Here is a 20026-nt window from a genome sequence, read left to right as displayed (position 1 = left end):
TAGATTAAAGTCATCCATAGGACCTTCAATGCCTTGTCGACTACCTCAATTTGTCCTACATTAAGATGGCTGGTGGAACTGTGTAGATGCCAAGAGGAACGGGGTGTCTATCTGTCCATCCATCCCTCTTTTCCTTCTTGTTTGGTGACTGGACAATGAGCCATAATTAAGTCCTTGCTGATGTGACACTTTAAGTTGCCATGTTTTGAAATAGTCTAAAGGCCTCAAACTAAGGTTAAATGACTTAATCTTAACTGCATAGCTGAAAGCAGCTGCTAAAAACTGAAATAATAGCTCAATAAAGCTAAAAATAAGACTGGATTGAGCAATTTGAAGTTTTAAAATTCAGGTTTCGTCAGCTCATTATCAATGTGCCCTATGCTTGTGGAAAAGGAATCTTTTGATGCAGTACATAAGTTTTTCTTACTTGTTTTCTTTGATGTTATTCATTTTGGAAATTGTCAAATTACAGGTCTCTAAATGAAGAATTAATTATTCAGTGGAGGGATATGGAAATTATAGAAAAAGGATGTGGTAGGAGTATTTACTTTTATATTTGTATTTGTTGAATTCCTTTAGAATGTGCGAGGAATTTCATATAGGGGAAGATTGTGAAGATCGTGTGCCTCATTACAAGTCCTTTAATAGAGTTCTAGTTATTAGTCTAGTTAGGAGCCCTAGCTGTAGGAAACCAGGACTGGAAGAAGGATAGTAAGTTGATATTGAGAGAGATTTGTTTCATATTGCTTATCATTTAAAATGGTACAAAGAGTCGGAGCAGGAGCATCATTTGGGAACAAGTTGTAGCTATGTATCCCTACCTATAGGATTCTGTGTTAAAATAATTGAAGTTAATGAGGTTAGGCCATCATTGAATGCTTGCATCACCATATTGCCATCTGTTGCCCTCCAAATCCGTTCCATATCTACATGTATGATGTCATATAAAGTGTAAGCGTAGCTTTTCCTTACGTTTGATGCTACATATAAGTGGATATGATGACTTCACAAAGGCAACAAGGCTGTAGACCATTAGATGCAACTCAGTTAAAGCATTTATGCAATTTTTAATAAATTGATGTTGTACAATAAATATTATTATATTTCAATATTAAGTTAGGAAGCACGAATACTTCAAATCACATGCCATGTTCATATCATATTCATATTATATATTGATACTCGTAGTATACTTCTTAGATACGTGTGCAATGCTTGTGTTAGGTATCATATTTTCAAAGTGAAAAAAATACTCTGGATAATTCCAAGAGACACTTTTGATACTTCCCAAATACCTCTAAAAATATATGGGGGAGGGTCAATTTTGAGTCTATGATATTAATTTTAAAATATGAAGTATGGATTATGGTCTATGGAATAATGACTAAATGATGAGCTTCTAAAGTTAATGCTTTCCATAAACCATAGACTATGCTATTTTGATAGCCTACTATGCTTTATGGATGTTTTTTTCATACATACATATATGTGTGTGTAGGTAGCTAGGTAGACTTGGCTACACTCGAGTGAATCTCCACTTAAATCTGATCAAGTTTACATTGGATGATCAGTGCCCCACATCAATGATCCAAGCTGTTGGATGTAATCTACTATCTCTAGATTGTTTACATACAAAAAAAATTTGTGATTTGGAGACTCCTAGCTTATGCATCAAGTGATCAAAAGAAAATATATAATTTGATGTTACGTAGACTGTCTAATATTTTGAGTCTTTGACCATTTGATTCATAGGTTAGGAATCTCCAAATCATATATTTTTTGGTATGTAAGCAATCTAGAGGTAGTAGATTACATCCAAGGGTTCGGATCATTGATGTAGGACCTCTATCATCCAATGGAGACCTGATCAGATATGTATGGACATCTACTCAAATGTAGCCAAGTCTAGCTACATACGTACACCCCCCTACGCGCACCCCCCCCCCCCCCCCCCCCCACTTTGATGTATCCTAACTATTTGATGTCTTTCTTTTTCAAGATTTGCTGTATCTGCAGAATCCATGTGGTGCCGTATTCATATCCCATATCTGTATCCATGCTTCACAGGTCTTAAGAACTCTATGTATCCTCTTTCAACTCTAGGTAAGATTAGAGAGACCTAGCAATTATATTGGAATAAATACTAAACGAACTTTAAGATTATATGTCCAGTAGACATTGTTGTTGATTTGGGCTATCAAACCTTTCTGTAGTCTTAAATTTTGCATCAAACTTCTATGATTTATACTTGGCAGATATGGTAGGAAAGTCTTACATTTTGCATTTGGCACAAGCTAGGATGCCCACTTGCCTAGTATTTTAATCCTTGCATATCACTAGGGTCCACATTATAGTAGGGGTGGCAATTGGGTCAGATATGGATTGGGTCGGATGCTGGTCGGGTTAAAAATTCGTCAACTCGAACCCAACCTGTGTTTTAAATAAATAGATCAAAAATTCAGATCTGAACTCGACCTATTTATTAAACAAGTAATCCGATCCAACCCTCTTAGCCCATTTATCAAATAGGTAAAATCAGGTTAAACAGGTTAGACAGGTTACACGGGTTTTTTAATGGGTTAAATGGATTTAAACAAGTTAAACATGTTAAGTTGGTCGAGTTAAATAAGATAGAAACATGTTAAGTAGGTGTTAAATAGGTTAAATGGGTTATTTGACCCAAATATTAAACAGTTTAAATGAGTCAGATGTCTGAAACCTGAACCTGACCCGAATGTTATACAAGTTAAACGGGTCGACCTGTTTATGACCCAAACCCATCTAGCCCAAACACAAATCTGCTTATGGTAGGTCGAACATGGGTTGGGTTGATGGGTTAGGTCGCATTTTGCCAGCCCCACATTATAGTTATCTCTTCTTTGGCATCTAGGATTTTTGACATAAGCAATTCCATTCTCTTGTCCAAACCATGTACATGGTATTATATACCAAACCTTAAATGTCGATCAAACTTGCTTTGTCCACATATTCTTCAAACCAGAATTCTTTGATTGAATTGTAAGAACTTTATTGCTATTATTGCAGGCAACTTGCTACAGCTAGGCCAGGTTGTCCTCTATTTGAAATTTTTTTCACTGTGATCAATGGAGAGTACAAGCAGCAGGTATGTTGTGACTCATGAGAATGTTTACCTGTTCTTTTCTTTGTTTTGAGATTTAATTTATAACTATTCTCCACCAAATGTATATCCAAGATAACTGATTTGATTTTTGAATGATCGAAGATAATTTGTTACAATAAGCAGGTATCATACAGAACTCTTTTCACCTTTCTATAGTCTTGCAGAATGGCAAAACTCTCTCTCTCTCTCTCTCTCTCTCTCTCTCTCTCTCTCTCTCTCTTCTGTGTTTCTCTCTCCTTGCTCACTCATACGCGCACATGCATCACTATATGACTCTGTGCAACAAAATAAAACTAATGCTTAACCTCAGTTAGTGCCTTTAAATCCAAGTGAAATTGTAATTGATCTTTCAGTCTTGTTATGGTTCTGAATTAGAGGTTATTCATTCAAGTATTGCATACTTGTTTTGTATTAAGAATTTTTTTGTATTTGACTGCCTTTTCTTGATCCTTTGACTTAATGAGAATAATTGCTTTTCAGGCAGTGTATTTGAAACAGAATGGTGACGATTCTGGAGGCTTACATAAGCGTGGGATAAAAAATGAAATTAGCAGCCTAAACCCATCAGACAGTTCAGCTGAAGGACAAAATGGTATATATAGTGAGGACATAGAATCACTTGAGAAGGGGGATGATGACTCTGATGTGACTGATGAGCTAACCAGTATACAGAACATTTTGCAAGATATTATTCCTGGTGTCAAGGTCAAGGTCTTAAAGGTAGTTGCTCCAGGGAGGGTAGACAGAGATTTGATTGCTAAAGTTATTGAAGAGATAATAGAGGAAGAGGATGATGGACATGATGAAGAGTTAGACAGTTTAGAGCCCGAAGACATTAAATCTGACAGTGACATGGAAGAGACAGAAATGAATGCTGGAGATGCACCTAACAATTTTTCTGAAGAGAAAAACACCATGCCAGTAAAAATTGTAATTGAGGGTCTCATGCAAAAGCTGCATGCTGATGTGCCTCCAGAAGATCTTTTCCGCATGCCAGCTAGGCTAGAGAAAAAGAATCACATATCATTTTCCTTTGTTCCAGAGCATGATGAGAGGGAATTTGTTACTAATAAGAAAGGACAGGCTTCAGGGAAAAAAGTTGCTCCACATTCATCACAGCTGAGTGCTAATCTTGTTATGTCTGATCTTGCCAAGGTCATCCTTAGCAAAGAGAAGGTAACCATGAAGGTTGGTGTCTTCATTTTCTTGTTCTACTATTACTACTACTACTAATCCTACTTAGTCTACCACTGTTACTACTTTGTTTTTTCCTCCAAAACTACTACTACTTTCCAATAAAATTTGTAAATGCTATTCTGATAACTGTTAAAGATAACACAATACTTTATTTGTCAAATTCTATAGAAGATGGTGAGTGCTTTTTTGTTGTTTATCATGGTCTCATTCAAAGTTTGCTATGCCAGTACTAGGGCTCGTGCTGGCCAGCAATTGGTTCTGGTACATACCGTACCTAGCCGGGGTGTACCGAACCATGGGGAGGAAGAGGGAGAAGGAGAGGGAGGAAGAGAGTGAGAGAGGAGGGAGGGAGGGAGGGGGGGAGGCTTAACTTGAGTGCGACTAATGGTGTCGCTACGTCAAAGAAGGGGAGAGAGAGAGTGAGGGTCCGATGGGGCAAGGGGGGAGAGAGAGAGGGGAATCTTTGCTTGAGGGAGGCTAACGCCATCGTGGCATTGAAGAGGGGAGGGTGAGAGCGAGCAAGCAAGCAAGCATCCGATGGAGGGGTAGATGGAAGGAGGGAGAGAGAGAGTTGGAAAGGCCTACCTCGAGGGTGATTGATTGTACCCAGCGTCAAAGAGGGGGGAGAGAAAGAGTGAGCAAGAGAGCCTTTGAAGGCTCTTGAAGATCCGAACCATCGAAGCATGGGCGAGGAGATTTATAAACTGAAGTAGCCCAATAAATTGAACCGTCACGATTTGGTGTTGGTTCAGTTCGATATAGACCTAACAACCTCAGGATGGTTCACTTAATATTTTCTTTTTTTTTTTGAAATTTTTGAAGTGAAGTTGGAGGTTGCTGTGGACTTCACTTAAAAAGTTCAAAAAAAATATGAAAAGGGGTAGAAGCCCCTATTTCGATGCATGGAGAGAGGGCTTTGAAAGCCCTTTCTCCCCCCCTCCCTCACTTCTGTTTCGGCCACCGCCCTCTCCCTCTCAAGTCTCTTTTTTCCTCTCTCCTCCCTCTTCCCCTTCCTTCCAATTTTTCTTGTCGGTTCACGTTAGGACGGCACGACATGGTGGCATATTGTACCATCCTGCTGGCCAACTGGCATGAATGCCAGTTTCGGTACTGCCTTGCTTGCCTCCACCTAACTACTCTAAGTGCTGATTCGGGCATACCTGGTGACTTGTCATTTGACACTGACAAACATTTGACATAGCTCTGCAATGTAATTTATCGCAAATCGTGTGACTGTTGGCGTCAAGATGTCGTTCCCTGTGTACTTTCTCATCAAAACAAATACCCATGTGTGGTTGTAGATGAATTGTGTGATGAACTAGGCCGACCGTGCGACCTGCTTCACTTTGCAAATCTCCCAATGTTCATCAATATGAGATCAATGCAATGTACAACACATGGGGTGCAGAATATATGGTCGTCTGTCTGTCAAGATCTCCTCGGCAGTCTTGTATTGTGGACCATTATCGGTGACCACTTGTATGACCACTTGCTCTCCTACCTGATCGAGCACCTTCTCCGTCAATATGAGGATGTCTTAATCATCATGCACCTGATCGGAAGCATCTACTTGTAGAAGAAGGTTTTCATATTACAGTATATCAGAAGGTTCATTATGCACTGCCTGCTAGGACCTATCCAATCATTATACATCGTAGTCAATCCATACGTGTCCCATTTATTTGGCTAAAAGGCTATCCATTTTTGCAACTTCTCTTGATTGTTGTCCAATAGATCATTGTAGATATCCCCTGATAGATCCACACCCAGTACAACGCTTTATATGAAGGCGATGACAAATTGATAGTATGTGTTGTCTGTCGAATTAACTGGGTTATGCTAAAGTAGAACCATGATGCAATAGCTCTCTACATGTCTTTCTTATCCTTGAGTAGTATAATTTGTATCTTCTATTGCTTCAAATCTCTGCTTAGAAAGGCATATAGATCTAGATCATGAATAGTGCCCCTACAGGAATCTCCCTAGAGGCCTTTTTTCCATTTCTACTGCCAAAGGTCCCAAACATCGATGCTAACTGGCTGCCGCCTCTACCGACGGCCTCTCTAATTGAGAGGGTTGTCCTAAACTCTGGATCTACCCTGACGGCTTCAGAACTAGAGCTTGACTTGTATTGAGAAGGCCCAACCTAAAAACTGAACCCTATGACGAGCAATCTTGTCCCACTACTATTGGTCATTCAGGCTTGCCTGAACGGCAGCTTGAATCTACTCCTCATCATAGGGTATGGACTCCTCAGTGCCTTCCAAATACCTAGAGTGATACGATGGTGGCTATATTGCCCAACATTCCACCTCTACACTCTTCTTTGCAGTCTTTTGCTTGGCCGCCTTGAAATCGACAAAGTGCTTCATAAGCTGCCAGACTTTTAGCAGGTATTTTCGACATATGGATACAGAAAACCACTACTTAGATACTATTTCAACTTGGCAACCTCTCCTCTTTTGAACTCTATGTTGCACCATTTGCACCTACAGTGGTGCGAGCCTAAGAGCATGATTCTATGATCCCAACCAATGTCATGCTTTTGGTCCTTTTATGTGGATCCATTCCCGCATGTTTGCAGAACACATTCAAATTAGCCTAGAAACAACAGTATACATTATCTACATGTAAGACAAATTTTTTTACAATTTCTACAATTCATTGAATAAATTTTAATTATATTTTAATTAAATTTTAATTAATAAATTAACATTAAATAGGAAAATATTTAGAAAATTTGTTTTAATTCGGAATAATATAGAATCCTAATAAGAATGCTACATATATTTTTATCTCGCATGTATTTAATTATTTTTTAAAAATAGTCAATTTTTTTTAATGCAAAAAATTAGTTTTCTACTTCAGAAAATACATCTGAATTATCCATACATAATACTAAATTTTTATATTTTTATTATTTATATATTTTTTATTTTTTATTTAGAAATTATTTTTTAAATATAAAATATTTGAAAAATTAATTTGACCTCCCATGTAGCATCCTACCAAGGATGTTGCATCTATTTTTCTTAGCCTGTGGGTATGCACAAAACACCACTTATTTTTCAAATTTATTCAAATTTGGGTTTATGTGACGATGTGCATGATCATGCCCAAATTTAAATAAATTAACACCAAATTTTGATAGAAAGTATCATGCATACCCCTAATCATGATACTAATTTTATGGACTTTTTTTGACATTTATTTTATTTTTTTAATTTCTATTCTGGAAATATTTTTTTAGTTTAAAAGCTATAGAGTTAATGAAAATTTATGATTTTGGTGGGATTGTGTAGATCATCCGTACATCGTGAATTTTAGCATGACCACTCTTATTTTTCCATTCTTTTTGCTGATTTTCAGCCACTAAACCAAAGAAGAAGCTTGAAAAGAGGTGGGGGAGAGGTATTTTATCTAATTTGAGCTTCATTCCAGTTTGAAATCAGTGAAATCCAGTGTTCTGGGGGATTTTTCTGGATTTTTTAAAAAAATGAGAGAAAGAGGGGCTGAGAAGGCATAAGAGGCCTTCTAAGAGCCTCCCTCTCAATTGTTGAAGTTGTGGGGGCGTGGGAATGTGGAGCCCAAATCACCCTGTGTTGGTATGAATCAGGCACTTTGCACCGGTACCGCTTCAAACGGCTCCAACTGCCCGGTTCGGTACGTCCCGAATTTGGGGGGGGGGGGGGGGAGGGGTTCGGGGCGGTTTGGTGAACTTTAGTTAAACCATGCACAAGATTTGTTCCAGCTAGCTGAATGTTTTTAGTGAAACTAGAAACTTTGTACTCACAGATATAAATAAAGCTTTTTGTTTCTTTGAATTCATTATGCAGGTGCTTAGAGACATTGGAGAATTAATCAGTTTTGCAGCTAATCGCCAGAATCATCAGCCTTTGTTAGGACCAACACTCTTCAACCGTATTGAGATACCAGCAACTTCAGATCCCCTTACTGGTATATCACTGTAAAATCAACACTGATTGGTTTAAATTTAAACTTCTAGCAATATGATGATTATATTACCAAGTTCTTGTTCTTGTGTTCTTCTGTTTCATCTAGACGTCTGGGTTTCATTGGTAAATCATAATCAGTTTTCATTATTAATTCTCATTTTAGGCCTTTATGTTGGAGCTCATGGAATGTACACCTCTGAAATCCTCCATTTGAAACGTAAGTTTGGTCAATGGCAAGAGGATCCTGCAACTCAGAAGCAAGCGAATTTGGAATTTTATGAATATGTTGAAGCCATCAAATTAACTGGGCATCTTTCTGTTCCAGCTGGTCAGGTATCCCTTTTCCTTGTTTCTACAACTATCTTTAACATTAAATTTTACAGAGCATATTAGCATTAGATATGGTATTCTATATTCTGAGACTATGCCAGCTTTTATATATTTTCAGAAGGTACTGGAAGCTTGATATTTTCAGAAATGAACTCGTTTTGTATAATCCATAAATTAATTGAGTTCTTAGCATTCATACTGATAGCAATCTTTTCTGGATGCAAGAGAGATGTTACAATGGGTACATTCACTAATGGAGATCCAAGTTCGTGCAATAATGCGTGACCAGTCTGTGGCTTGGGGTTTCAATTAGATCTCATTTTAGTTATGAATTTCTGTATTTTATGTTTAGATTTTTAGTTACTTTCAGTTTTAGTTATGGGGTCGATTTACTGTATTGTTGCTGTTCATGGCACTGTGAACAATAGCAGTGCCTTATCAAGGGCAGTTTTGGGGTTTTTGAAGTATAGTTGAATCAGTTTTTTTTTTTTGGTTATATAAAGGGCCTTAAATGATATATGAACATATTATGTTTTGTGGAGTGAACTTTATGCACAAATTAGTGGCTCCTGAATTTGATATCTTTTGAGGCATGGATCTGGTGTGAGAAGAGCCCCTAGGTGTGATTCCTAGGTCCTGGAGTGAGTCCAGTATCATCTTTTATCTTAATATTTGTTCTTCATGATAGTCTGTGTTTTCTTTTAGTTCCTTTTTTTTTCTTTAGATTTATTTCTGTTTTCCTTTATTCTCTATTGCTCCCAAATTGCTGTTCTTGATACCTAGAGAACCAGCAATCCAGTCATAAATATACTGCATAGAATAGTTGTCTAGGAGCCCCTTTGAAACCCTTTATTTCTTTATTTAGATTTCAGTTTGTCACTTAAACTTTAATCCCAAATCCTTGGGTTAGATTCTCTTTCCTTCATGCGACTTACCATGCTAGTTCATAGATATGAAACCCAGATCTGATTTCTGGTGGACAGCAATGCCTTAAATCTATCTCTAAGCACATCCAAACCCTATGCATTCCCCAATGAAGGCGTAAGTTCATATTAGGTGGATTCATCAATAGCATTTACTATCAATTTTGCATCAATATTCCAACTTCCATAATTCAGTCTAGATCAAAACTCTGGACTGAACTCAATTTTCTAGCCTTTTTGGTTTTCGCCTGTTTCCAAACTCTAATAGATCTCTTCCCTTGACTGTCCTACATCAGTTCGGCATCTGATCCTAGGTTACCCACCATGTACAGTCATCGAGGATTGTGCTGGGATGAAATTGACAGGGGCCTTTTGACACTAGGACAATAAGTTGACTTGTTGATTAGCATGCATGATAAACTTGATACAATGATAGAACCTTTGCAAGCTTTTAATTACCATTGTTCGAGAAGAAATTATGAGCAGATTAAATCACAAAAATTCCAAGTTAGGATATTTGCATGTGTACAGAAAATGCATACCTCAGCGATGTTTACAACCTCAAGACATGAAAAGCAAAGTGTTGCATCACTGACAGCTCACGTCAGGTGCATGAAGAAGACATAAAAGAGAGGACAACAATATTTTTAGCATCTAATAAATTGTCAATTTGGAAGGGAGGTTGAGGAAGACAAGGAGAGCATTGCAGTTAAACAAGTGAAAGAAGAGCAAAAGGAGAAAATGATCATATAACTGAAAGAAATTTGCATGAAATTTGTTGCAATCAAGACATACATAGAAGGAAATCATCAAGATTCTAAAATTGCCGCGGAAGATCAAACAACCTTGATGGAGGACGTTGGTAGCACCCATAGAAGACCTATAAATGGCGGCCTAAGACTGGTTCTAATGCTCAAGCTTGGATTTGGAATATGTTGGATGCAAGGATTGCCGAACCGGTACCGGGATCCATACCGGTTGGCACCCGGTGCCGGTTCAGACCGGACCGAACTGGTCCAAACCAGTCGTCAAAAATGCCACAACGTGCGCGCACTGTGGCAAATCTAACTGGACTTGGTGCAAACCGACCGGTTCGCACTGAGTCCTGGCCAAAAAGAAACGGAACTGGGAACCAGTCCGTTTTATATGCCTGAACCGACCCGGTCAGAGACCGGGTTGGCTCGGTTTGGCCTGAATCGGGCTATACAAATCGGTTTGGCATTCCTTGATTGGATGATGTGGGGCCCTCTTGGGAGCTTGCTTAAGGTCAATTAGTCATTATAGAATCTTAATTTGTGTTTCTCGGTAGTAATCTAATGTTGGTTCAGTTTTATTAATGTTTTCTTAAGTTTTTAGAGTTAAGGTATTTTTTGTAATTGATGTACAAATCATGAAATCATTTCCACCTAATGCATTGAATTAAGTAGTTGGGATATGAATGGTTTTGCTTCTATAATGTCAAAGTGTCATAAGCTGTGCCTATGAGGCCTAGGTTTAGCATGGTAATTGTGTCATAAAGCATCCTGTAAATAGAGAACATTAAAGGGTCTGTCCTTATAGATCTGCCAATGTCTTATAGGCACATGGCATGATTGTATGCTGTTACATGTGTGCCTTTGCATGTCGGGAAGAGTGCCACACGAGAGGGGACTATAGTGTTTCATAAGAATGCATTTTAAATTTTTCACATGGTTTCAAAAACTACCGAAATTGGATGTTATGGCTCATACCGTACCTCTCTAAGCACAAATTTACATCGATAGGGGTGTTGAAATGCTGAAATAGCTATACCAATACGTACTGGCCATAAAGATCTTTACTAGTCCATAGTGGTGGTACTGTACTGGCCATATCGGTTGATATCGATAATTTTTCAAACTGTCTTGATGGAAAAATAGCACGGTTTCAGACCAGTATTTAAAACATCAGTTTCATATAAGTCTTCTTTAATAACTCAATTTACATATTTTACTAAATGTATTTAGATGTATGCATGTTTATAGTTATGCAAATATGTGACTAGGTATCTATATGTGTATTTTTTACTAAATATTCATTTATATGCATATGATATACATACATATATGTGACTAGGTATCTATATGTGTATTTTTTACTAAATATTCATTTATATGCATATGATGTACATGCAAGACATTTAGCAATGACCTATGTCCAAATTTTGAGTGTGTCATGCTATATTCTTTGAGACCATGGTTTGCTATGCCGGTATCGAGCACTGTACCGGTTGTCCGGCGATACGAGTTGGTATGGGCCCGTGCCACGATAGAGGAGGCAGGAGAGAGAAAAAGAGAGAGAGAAGGGGGGAGAGGGAGGGAGGCCGACAGAGGGTGGTGGAGGCCGACGTCCGGGCAGTAGGCGGAGGCCGCGGTTGTTCCTCTGTTTTGAATCCGACCGCTGAAATATTTCGCAATTTTTAAGTAAAGTCGGTAAATCATAATTTTGCGATTTTTAAGTGAAGCCGGCAAGCGATGTGCCGATCGCGAAATTTTTTAGTAGTCGGACGTCTGTTTCTAACGAAACAGGGGAACAACCATGGCCTCCGCCTGCTGCCCAGGTGCCGGCCTCCGTCTGCTGCCCACGTGCCAGCCCCCCTCCCTCTCCCTCTCCCTCCCTCCCTTGTGTTGGTCTCGGAGTTGTGCAAACATTATTTAGGGTTCTGTCTTTAGTCATCGATCATCATAAATGTGCATTGGATCGACTTGTCTGATTCAATATGAGTTTTTGTGGAAATTGTATATTTTATGATTTAGGGATTATTTTTTGTTTATCTCTTGTTATGGAAAGGTGTTAGCTTGAATAATAGGTTAGCAATAGAAATGAGTATATAGAATGGTAGAGTTTCTGCTTGCATGTATGTTTGCAGTTACGAGTTAAACACAAGCATATGGTGGTTTCTGCCATATGGCATGCCGTGTACCATGCTAGCATTGGACTAGTGTGTGGCATGGTTACATGGCCAGCCTCTTGCAAACTTGTAAAAGGTCAAAGTGGGTGGGTGGGTGGGTTGGGAGGATGGTGCCCATATGTGAAAACTAGCATGCATGGTATAGTTCTCATATGCAACCAAAGTTTCAAATCCCATGGGACGAGGTCATCCTAGTTTTTTTGTGGAATGGGATATACCACCATCCTTCCCCTTCAAGACATTTGGGATGGAGGATGTCCTAGGACACGCCAATCGGGATGCTGGGAAAATGGCAGATGGTCCATCCCAACACTTGGGATGGTGTCCATCTTGGCATCCTATGGGATGTCCCACCAAGATTTGAAACCATGCATGAAACATTCAAAAACTTTTGTGGCCACGTGTTTAGGTGTGCTTGCGTGCATGCATGCATATCGGTTTTCCCTCACTTTTTTAATAGTAAAGGCACTTGGGCTGGTGCCCGTGATATAAAATCAAGATCACATTCAAAGGGGCTTATTTAATGTCAAACGTAGTGGAGAAGGAGTTGATTTTCAATCAAAGAACCCATCATCATAAATCCACTAATCAAAAAGTTCATCACAATGGGTTCCATGATCTAAGCACTATCCATCATGTATCCTCTAATCAAAAGCAAAATTAATTTGGTACATTAGGAACTGATCATTTAATTAGGTCATCATATGAATTAATTGATCATCATGGATATGAAGCAATCATTAATTTTAAACACTATCAAACGTCTATTTATAATCAGAGGTCCTATCATCATGTGGAGAGCGAAAATTTCTAGGGGGAATAAAAATGTTTCAGATGACAATCTATCAAATATAAGACTATATGAAGAAAAGTGAGCGGCACTTGCACCAATAAGAGTCCTAAATGTAAGTCTAAGTACTTAATTTCTTAAAACTGTGCTACTCTTGGGGTTGGTATTAAGTTATTTCCTTGGTTGGTTAAAGTGGTCCTATTTTGAGTGCAACCATGATTGATCATTAGAATCTATAATTGTATATTCAAGTGCTTTCTACTATATGGGTTTCTTTAATGGGGAATGAAATTAAGAAATTTTTAGTGTCTTTTGCAAAAGGTGTTCAGTTGAGTAAAGGGTTAGAAATAGAATTAAGTTGACAAAAGGAGTGGCATTTTGCTAAACAGTAGGATCATTTAGTTGTAATTATTTTGCCAAGATTATGATTGTAAGGTACTTCATGCTTTCCTAATCTTGTGACTCATTATGCACTAAACTTTAAAAATGAGTCAAATTTTAAAGAGGAATTGAGCCTAAATTCCTTTAAATTGCCATTCTATCTTCTTTTTTGTTCATTCTGCAACCCACTTGTTAAAATGTGTTGGCATTGGCGTGTCCCTCTTCATGCATCAAACCAGCATCTCCCCTCTTGTCTTTAACTCTGCTACCAATGCTGTCATAAATGGTGACACCAATACCAGCTGGCTCCCAAAGTAGGCGTGTGCCACCATCGTCCCCTTACACTTGTCCAAACATGCCATGTTCTCATTGCCGGTGATAGGTCACTTTCCCATGCTCGATGGTGCCTTTGACTGACACTAGTGGCTTCGCTTCCAAATAAAGCATCATGTGATTCAAGTAAATCTCTTCCAAACTCTATGAAGGTTTAGAAGATGTACCCCTCTCCCCAAACATGACATCCTTCTCAGACATCCATTAAAAATACTTTGATCTTTCTCCATGTTTTCACATTTCATTTACAAATCTATGAGCTAAATAGCAACAAAAACATCCTTAATGTTTCATAAGCATATTTCGTACATGTTTCATGTACTAATATATCTGTTCCCCAATATTTCAGACCCTTAATTCGGAATAGGGCATCTAGACCATGGCGAGAGTGAAACTATCCAGCATCAAATCCATCTCCAAAAACCTTTAAAACTTATTGTATTCCAATCTTCCTTGACCTATATACCTGCTAGTGATAGTGGTGAACGACATGACATTTACCACATCAATTCATCAACCAAGCTATGAACTGCCACACTGACATATGATAGATTAGACTATTCTTAACTAGTGTTTAGAGAGCCAGGTGGGTGCACCAGATCGACTTGCTCAAACAATCATCGAAGAGCAATTACATGTTGGGCCATATGAAAATGTGAAGTATTTACAAACACATTGGAACTGATGACCTGAGTTGTTTGATTGTTCGAATCGCTGGTCGAGACAGCACAATAAACTGTGTGAATCAACTCGAATGTGATGGAATGAAAGAAAAGGGGAAAAAACCCTAGCTTAATATCTCTTCTCTACGGGTTTCATCTGCTCGGAATCTCGGTGGCTAGGGCAGCCTAGGTCGAGCGGCAATTGAGGTTGAATCTTGGAGCTTGTGATTGGAATGGAGTGATGGATGACGTCAAGAACTCCATGTCAGGAGAGGGATACATGAGTGATATGAAGGGAAGGATGGATGTGGTGGTTTGACATTTGAGAAGCAAAGGAAGGAGAAATAATGATGGTGGCCTTGATGTCTAAAAGATGATGGAGGAGAGAGGATAGCATGGGTCTTTGCTAGAAGGTGGCCATGGAGTGAAGAGCCATGAGGAAGGTGGATTAGAGTCAAGGTTACAGGTGAGGAAGGTTTTGACCTTTGAAAGAGGTGGACAAGGTTCCATCTATTTCCTGTTATCTCAACCATAGTTTCTTCATACCCCGATCGGAGTTGACATGGAGTCAAATTGTGATTCAAGATTTATGTGCCGAAATGGTGCGGTCAAATCGACGAGTTTAGAGCATTAATCTTAACAAACACCTTTGACTCGATCCTTGCATTCAAAACATAATTGTGGATCTTTAAGAAGATGTTGTGGTTCAGGAGTTTAGCATAGTCCTTTGAGAGCAAAGGCAAAGGTAAAGTTGTTAAGTGAGAGAACCTTTTGCTACATGTCAACCTAGAGTCAGATGGCACTGACATGTGGCTGGTAACAATAAGGACTCAATGGTGACAACTTGGTTCGTCTATCTGAGGAAGTTGGAGAGTATTGGTGGGGTTCGATCCACTGGATGAGGGACTTCTAGAGACCGGAGAGGTCCTGGATTAAGGTATAGAAGAAGGAAGGCTGAATGACCAAGTTCTTGAGATCAGGGGGTTGGGCAAGGGAGTGAGGGGTCTTTAAGGAAGTGGAGGACAAATGCTAGACAATGGGGAAGTGGTAGAGAAAGATCCAAAGACTTTACAAACAATTAAAAAAGAAAAAAAAAACAGAAGGGTTTTGTCGTACATGTTGTACAGTCTAGTTCATTTTTCTTCTTGGACTTATTGAAAACAGATACAAAAATCAAAAGCAATACCAAGTGGGCCCTTCCTTATCTGTTACATTAAGTTATCTGTTATATTCTGTGGCATGTATTCTAGTTGATTAAAGAATTGTATCATAAAAGGATTTTTGTAAGTGCAAAAATAATTTTTTTGGAGGATGTATGAAGGGAGATCGAAATAAGATTTCTTAGTTGAACCGAAATTTTGGTGGGTATTGACTGTTTTTCTGAATGAAAGAACAAGCAACTCAATTGAACAGATTTTTAGAAGCATAGCACTGGAACATGTCAAGATGGAGCATCATTTCTTTTTATACTCCCTGTTGTCATCTCTGTTGTGTCTTAATTCTAATTGATCATATTAACATGTATCCTTGCAGTGGTACATCAACACCTCACCCTCTGGTGTAATTATTTTGCTCTATATACTTTCCTCCTTCAGGTGTTCGGCCTTTGATTTTAAAATAAGAGCTGTTTATGTATTCTAACCTACTGATTTGTTTCATAATAAGTGTCAATTTGTACTATATTACTGTAGCATCCAGTTGGATTAATTTATTGCATTCTGTTCCATATGTTCCTTCTCACGTTTTATGATAATAGCCAATACTTTTATGATAATCTTAATACATTTCAACTTATTTGAATAAAATTTCGTACTAAAATACTATGGGGGCAAATTCTTGGTTGTTATATACGGATATCTCAGTTTTACAGGTTGGCACTTGTGATTCATATTGGTGTTTGGAATTGTACAGTTATCAAGTTGCATAAATATGAAATTCATGGGTTTTTACAGGTTACCTTTCGTGCTAAAATTGGCAAACAATATCAGCTGCCTCATAAGGGGATAATTCCTGAAGAATTTGGAGTGGTACTCTTCCTATTAACAATTTGAATATTCATCCTGCATAACACTGAAGTAGATCCTAAGTATCATCACTACTCCAGGTTGCTAGATACAAGGGACAAGGGAGGCTGGCTGATCCTGGGTTCAGAAATCCTCGATGGGTTGATGGCGAGCTTGTCATTCTTGATGGAAAGGTACTTCTTTTCTTTATATATAGATTCTGGTTTCATTTTTGGGCTTGCTTTAAAAAGCATTTTCCAAGCATCAAATTGCTTATGTGACCAATTATTGAACTTGTGCAGTATATTAGAGGAGGCCCTGTTATTGGATTTGTTTATTGGACATCAGGATATAATATCTTGTTATTCTTTAATCGGTTAAAGCTTCCAGATTAGATTGCTACCGCATGCAGAAGGTGATCAGGATACCTCATTTCAGATATGTAGGTAACCCATATTTTGCTGTATTCCATTTAAATATTTTCAGAACATTTGGTGCGGATGCATTCTCTAACATCAAGTGAGAAATATTCTACAGTTGTTAAAAAAGTCAGTTGTATTAGAATGGTTTGCTTTTAATATTATCCAAATTATAACACTTAAATATTGTGGATAGTTTCTTGTGGAACCTTGAAAGCCAGAAAAATACCATATGATTGGAGAAATATTTTGATACCCATCTAAAATGATAAAATTAATGTACCAAATCACATAAAGTATGAGGGAATTGGACTTATGTGCAGTTTCAGTTATCCAATTTAGATTTTTGCTAGGTCAAAAAGTTACCCTCTTAATCAATTGATGGGCTTCAATAAGGATAAAAGGTAATGCATATACAATACCTCGATATTTTTGAGGACATGTAATCTCAAGATGCAGCAGTTGTCAAAGGTAAAAGTAATGTGACAAGACAAGAAGTATGTTCTCATAATTCCATCATTAGACTAAGGATTGCCACCAAGCATACTTGTAAATTAATTAAATGCCAGTATTCAGAAGGATGTGTCATGGTGTATCTTATTTGCAGATATTAGGTTGTTGTCAAGAAAAAAAGACATTGTTAAATGCTGGATTATGGTATATAAAATTTAGTCACTGCAAGTTTGGGAATAGAAAAAATTGAGGCTCTGTTCAAAGTGCTGACCAAGAGATACCACAATTAGTTGGCCTTTTGAATTAGACATTATAAAATAATAGAGTTCAATGAAAGTATCTCTAAGAGAACTAGAGTTGGGTGGGTGGAGTGAAGATGCCCTTTTGGGGTGTTATGTGACCAACAGAATGGATTTTATAATAAGTTATGTATTGATAGGGTTCGGCGTATCGCACAATAGAGGCCTGAAGCCAATGAGATGAATTTGTCAATGATGAGAATATTAAGATAAAGATATGGTGAATCAACAAAGACAAATTGAGGGATTTGTATGTTGGATGAAGTGTAGAGATTGACCGATTGAGGTCAATGGGAGATTGGATTACTGCTAAAGAATGACTCTTGGAGGCCTGTTAAGGAGAGTAACCAAATTTATATAGAAGGATCTGTAGGAAGAGGAGATAAAGACTTACATCATAAATGGAAGTTGTGAAATGGAGTTGGAACATTGGTTGGGGAAGGGATTGATGGTTGTAGTTAAGATTATATATGCTTGTGCTCATCTGGTGCTTGTTCAAGCAGAATGAGCATCATGGGCTGAATATTTAAATTTAGCAAGTATAGAGAGTTATCACTGAGATAGAGAAGCACTGGGACTGTAATAATGCCCAAATAGGAAGAAAAATAGAAGCACTGGAACCGCTAACGCCTGAATAGCCGGGAAAAAAAAAACTCTGAAGATTTCATAAAGTAGCCATGTGGTTGGGCTCCAAGCCTTTCATGTTATGATATTAGTATGCACACATGTATATGTACAGCCATGTATCTGCACATGCTGCATGCACACGTGTGTGCAATGAGCGTATGTGTGTGTGCATGCATGCATGCATGCGCATTTGTAGCATGCAGCTTGCATGAGCTGTGCTTGCTTGCTTGTGCATTATTTATTTACCATGCAGGAACTCATGATTTTTCTTAAAACATTTAATTCAAATAGTATCTTGTGGATCAGTGTTAAATTTGATGCCTGGTTGTTAATGGTTATTTAATACTGCCGATATTCTGCATGTTGAAGTAAAGTGCTCTTGACTCAAACTCAGATGGTTGTCTTTGTTGATTAATATTTATTTTCATGTGGTTTCATAATTCCATGAATCAGGCTACATTTGATGAAGCCTGTATAGAAATTGAAAGCGTGGATTGTCTAAGCTGCACGGCACATTGCTCACTGGACGGTACGTGCAGAATCAAGCACCACCAGAATCAGAAAAAAGAACTACGAAATCTGTCACCTTGCTTCCCAAAATCAAGTCTTCCTTTCTTTCCTATACCACTTCCATGTACATTGTCAACCGAAGAACTAAATGATGGTTGTATATGCTCTTAACCTTTGCAAATTTTGCTTCTATATATGATGACTTTTACTTGTTACATGTACTAAACCTACAAGCTATACGTGAAGGTGCAATTGTCTCCATATGCAATTATTATTTTCCTAAATAGAATTGTAACCATGTCAAGTGTCACCAAGAAACAATGTTTGCTATGACAAAATTAACATACAAGCCAGTCCATTGCTTCTTATTTAGGGCAGGCATATTCACCATTTGGCTGGCTAGGTTTTTCACATTAGAGACTAACAACAGAATACTAGCTATCCAACTTCAGTGATTGCACAACCAAACCTCATAGCTCCTACCTTTCGAAACATCTCCTTCCTCAATAATCATTCCTATAATACTGGCTAGGGATCCTTTAAAGCCTCTCATACTTTAGTTTTGAATAGAACCCTTGACCCTAAAATTTGAGTCAAACAAACTAACGAAGGAATGGATATTGACATCTAATGGTCTTTGTTTTTGAGATCACAATGCCTTTTGAAGACACGCAAGTGCATTACGTGCTAAATACTAGTCATATGTAATGGTATACGCTCCAAAGTTACAAATCCTCAACCATGTTGATTTGCGTTATTGCTAATGCCACGTTGACAATCACTGGACCCAAAGCCTCCAACTTCCCGTCCATCATGGAAGTATGCACGCTAAGGAATTCCACTGTATTCTTCTCCAAGCTTCTCATGTTCCCTCTTTCGAAAGACCTACCCTTAATACTCGTTCCTCTCCCTTGCTCATGGTGATTGGCCACTATTTGTAGGATGATATGCCAGATGTGATAGAGCAGTTCACTAGGTTAGTCAAATTAGCTACATGAGCTTGGGATTCAGCTTTACAGACAACTAAAGATACATATTATTTATTTGAAGATTATTTAAATAACTTCATTCA

The 20026-nt window shown here is 38.1% G+C and overlaps 1 protein-coding gene across 4 annotated transcripts in view; it reads left to right on the top strand.

The window, feature by feature from the left end:
- Positions 1-19180, top strand: part of EX1 (UvrB/UvrC domain protein (DUF3506)) — a 32301-nt gene extending 13121 nt beyond the window's left edge. Inside the window, exons 5-12 of one of the 4 annotated variants that reach the window (XR_015976153.2) lie at positions 3046-3124; positions 3623-4318; positions 8176-8296; positions 8459-8628; positions 16596-16670; positions 16748-16840; positions 16949-17092; positions 18898-19180. Coding sequence is in view for 2 of the 4 variants with exons in the window: in XM_008778725.6 (XP_008776947.2) it covers positions 3046-3124; positions 3623-4330; positions 8176-8296; positions 8459-8628; positions 16596-16670; positions 16748-16840; positions 16949-17041 (1339 nt within the window). In the remaining 2 variants the exon portion in view is untranslated. Of the gene's footprint in view, positions 1-3045; positions 3125-3622; positions 4331-8175; positions 8297-8458; positions 8629-16595; positions 16671-16747; positions 16841-16948; positions 17093-18897 lie in introns of all 4 variants that reach the window. The other 3 variants (XR_602490.6, XM_008778726.6, XM_008778725.6) reach the window with 3 other exon arrangements.
- The last annotated feature ends 846 nt before the right edge of the window (positions 19181-20026 follow it).

The sequence above is a fragment of the Phoenix dactylifera genome, chromosome 3 (genome assembly GCF_051530095.1).
Source record: "Phoenix dactylifera cultivar Ajwa chromosome 3, Ajwa_hap1_PhDact_Kaust_v1.1, whole genome shotgun sequence".
NCBI classification, from domain to species: domain Eukaryota; kingdom Viridiplantae; phylum Streptophyta; class Magnoliopsida; order Arecales; family Arecaceae; genus Phoenix; species Phoenix dactylifera.
The sequence above is the reverse complement of the archived record's forward strand: the minus strand, read 5'-3'. Positions and strand labels throughout refer to the sequence as shown.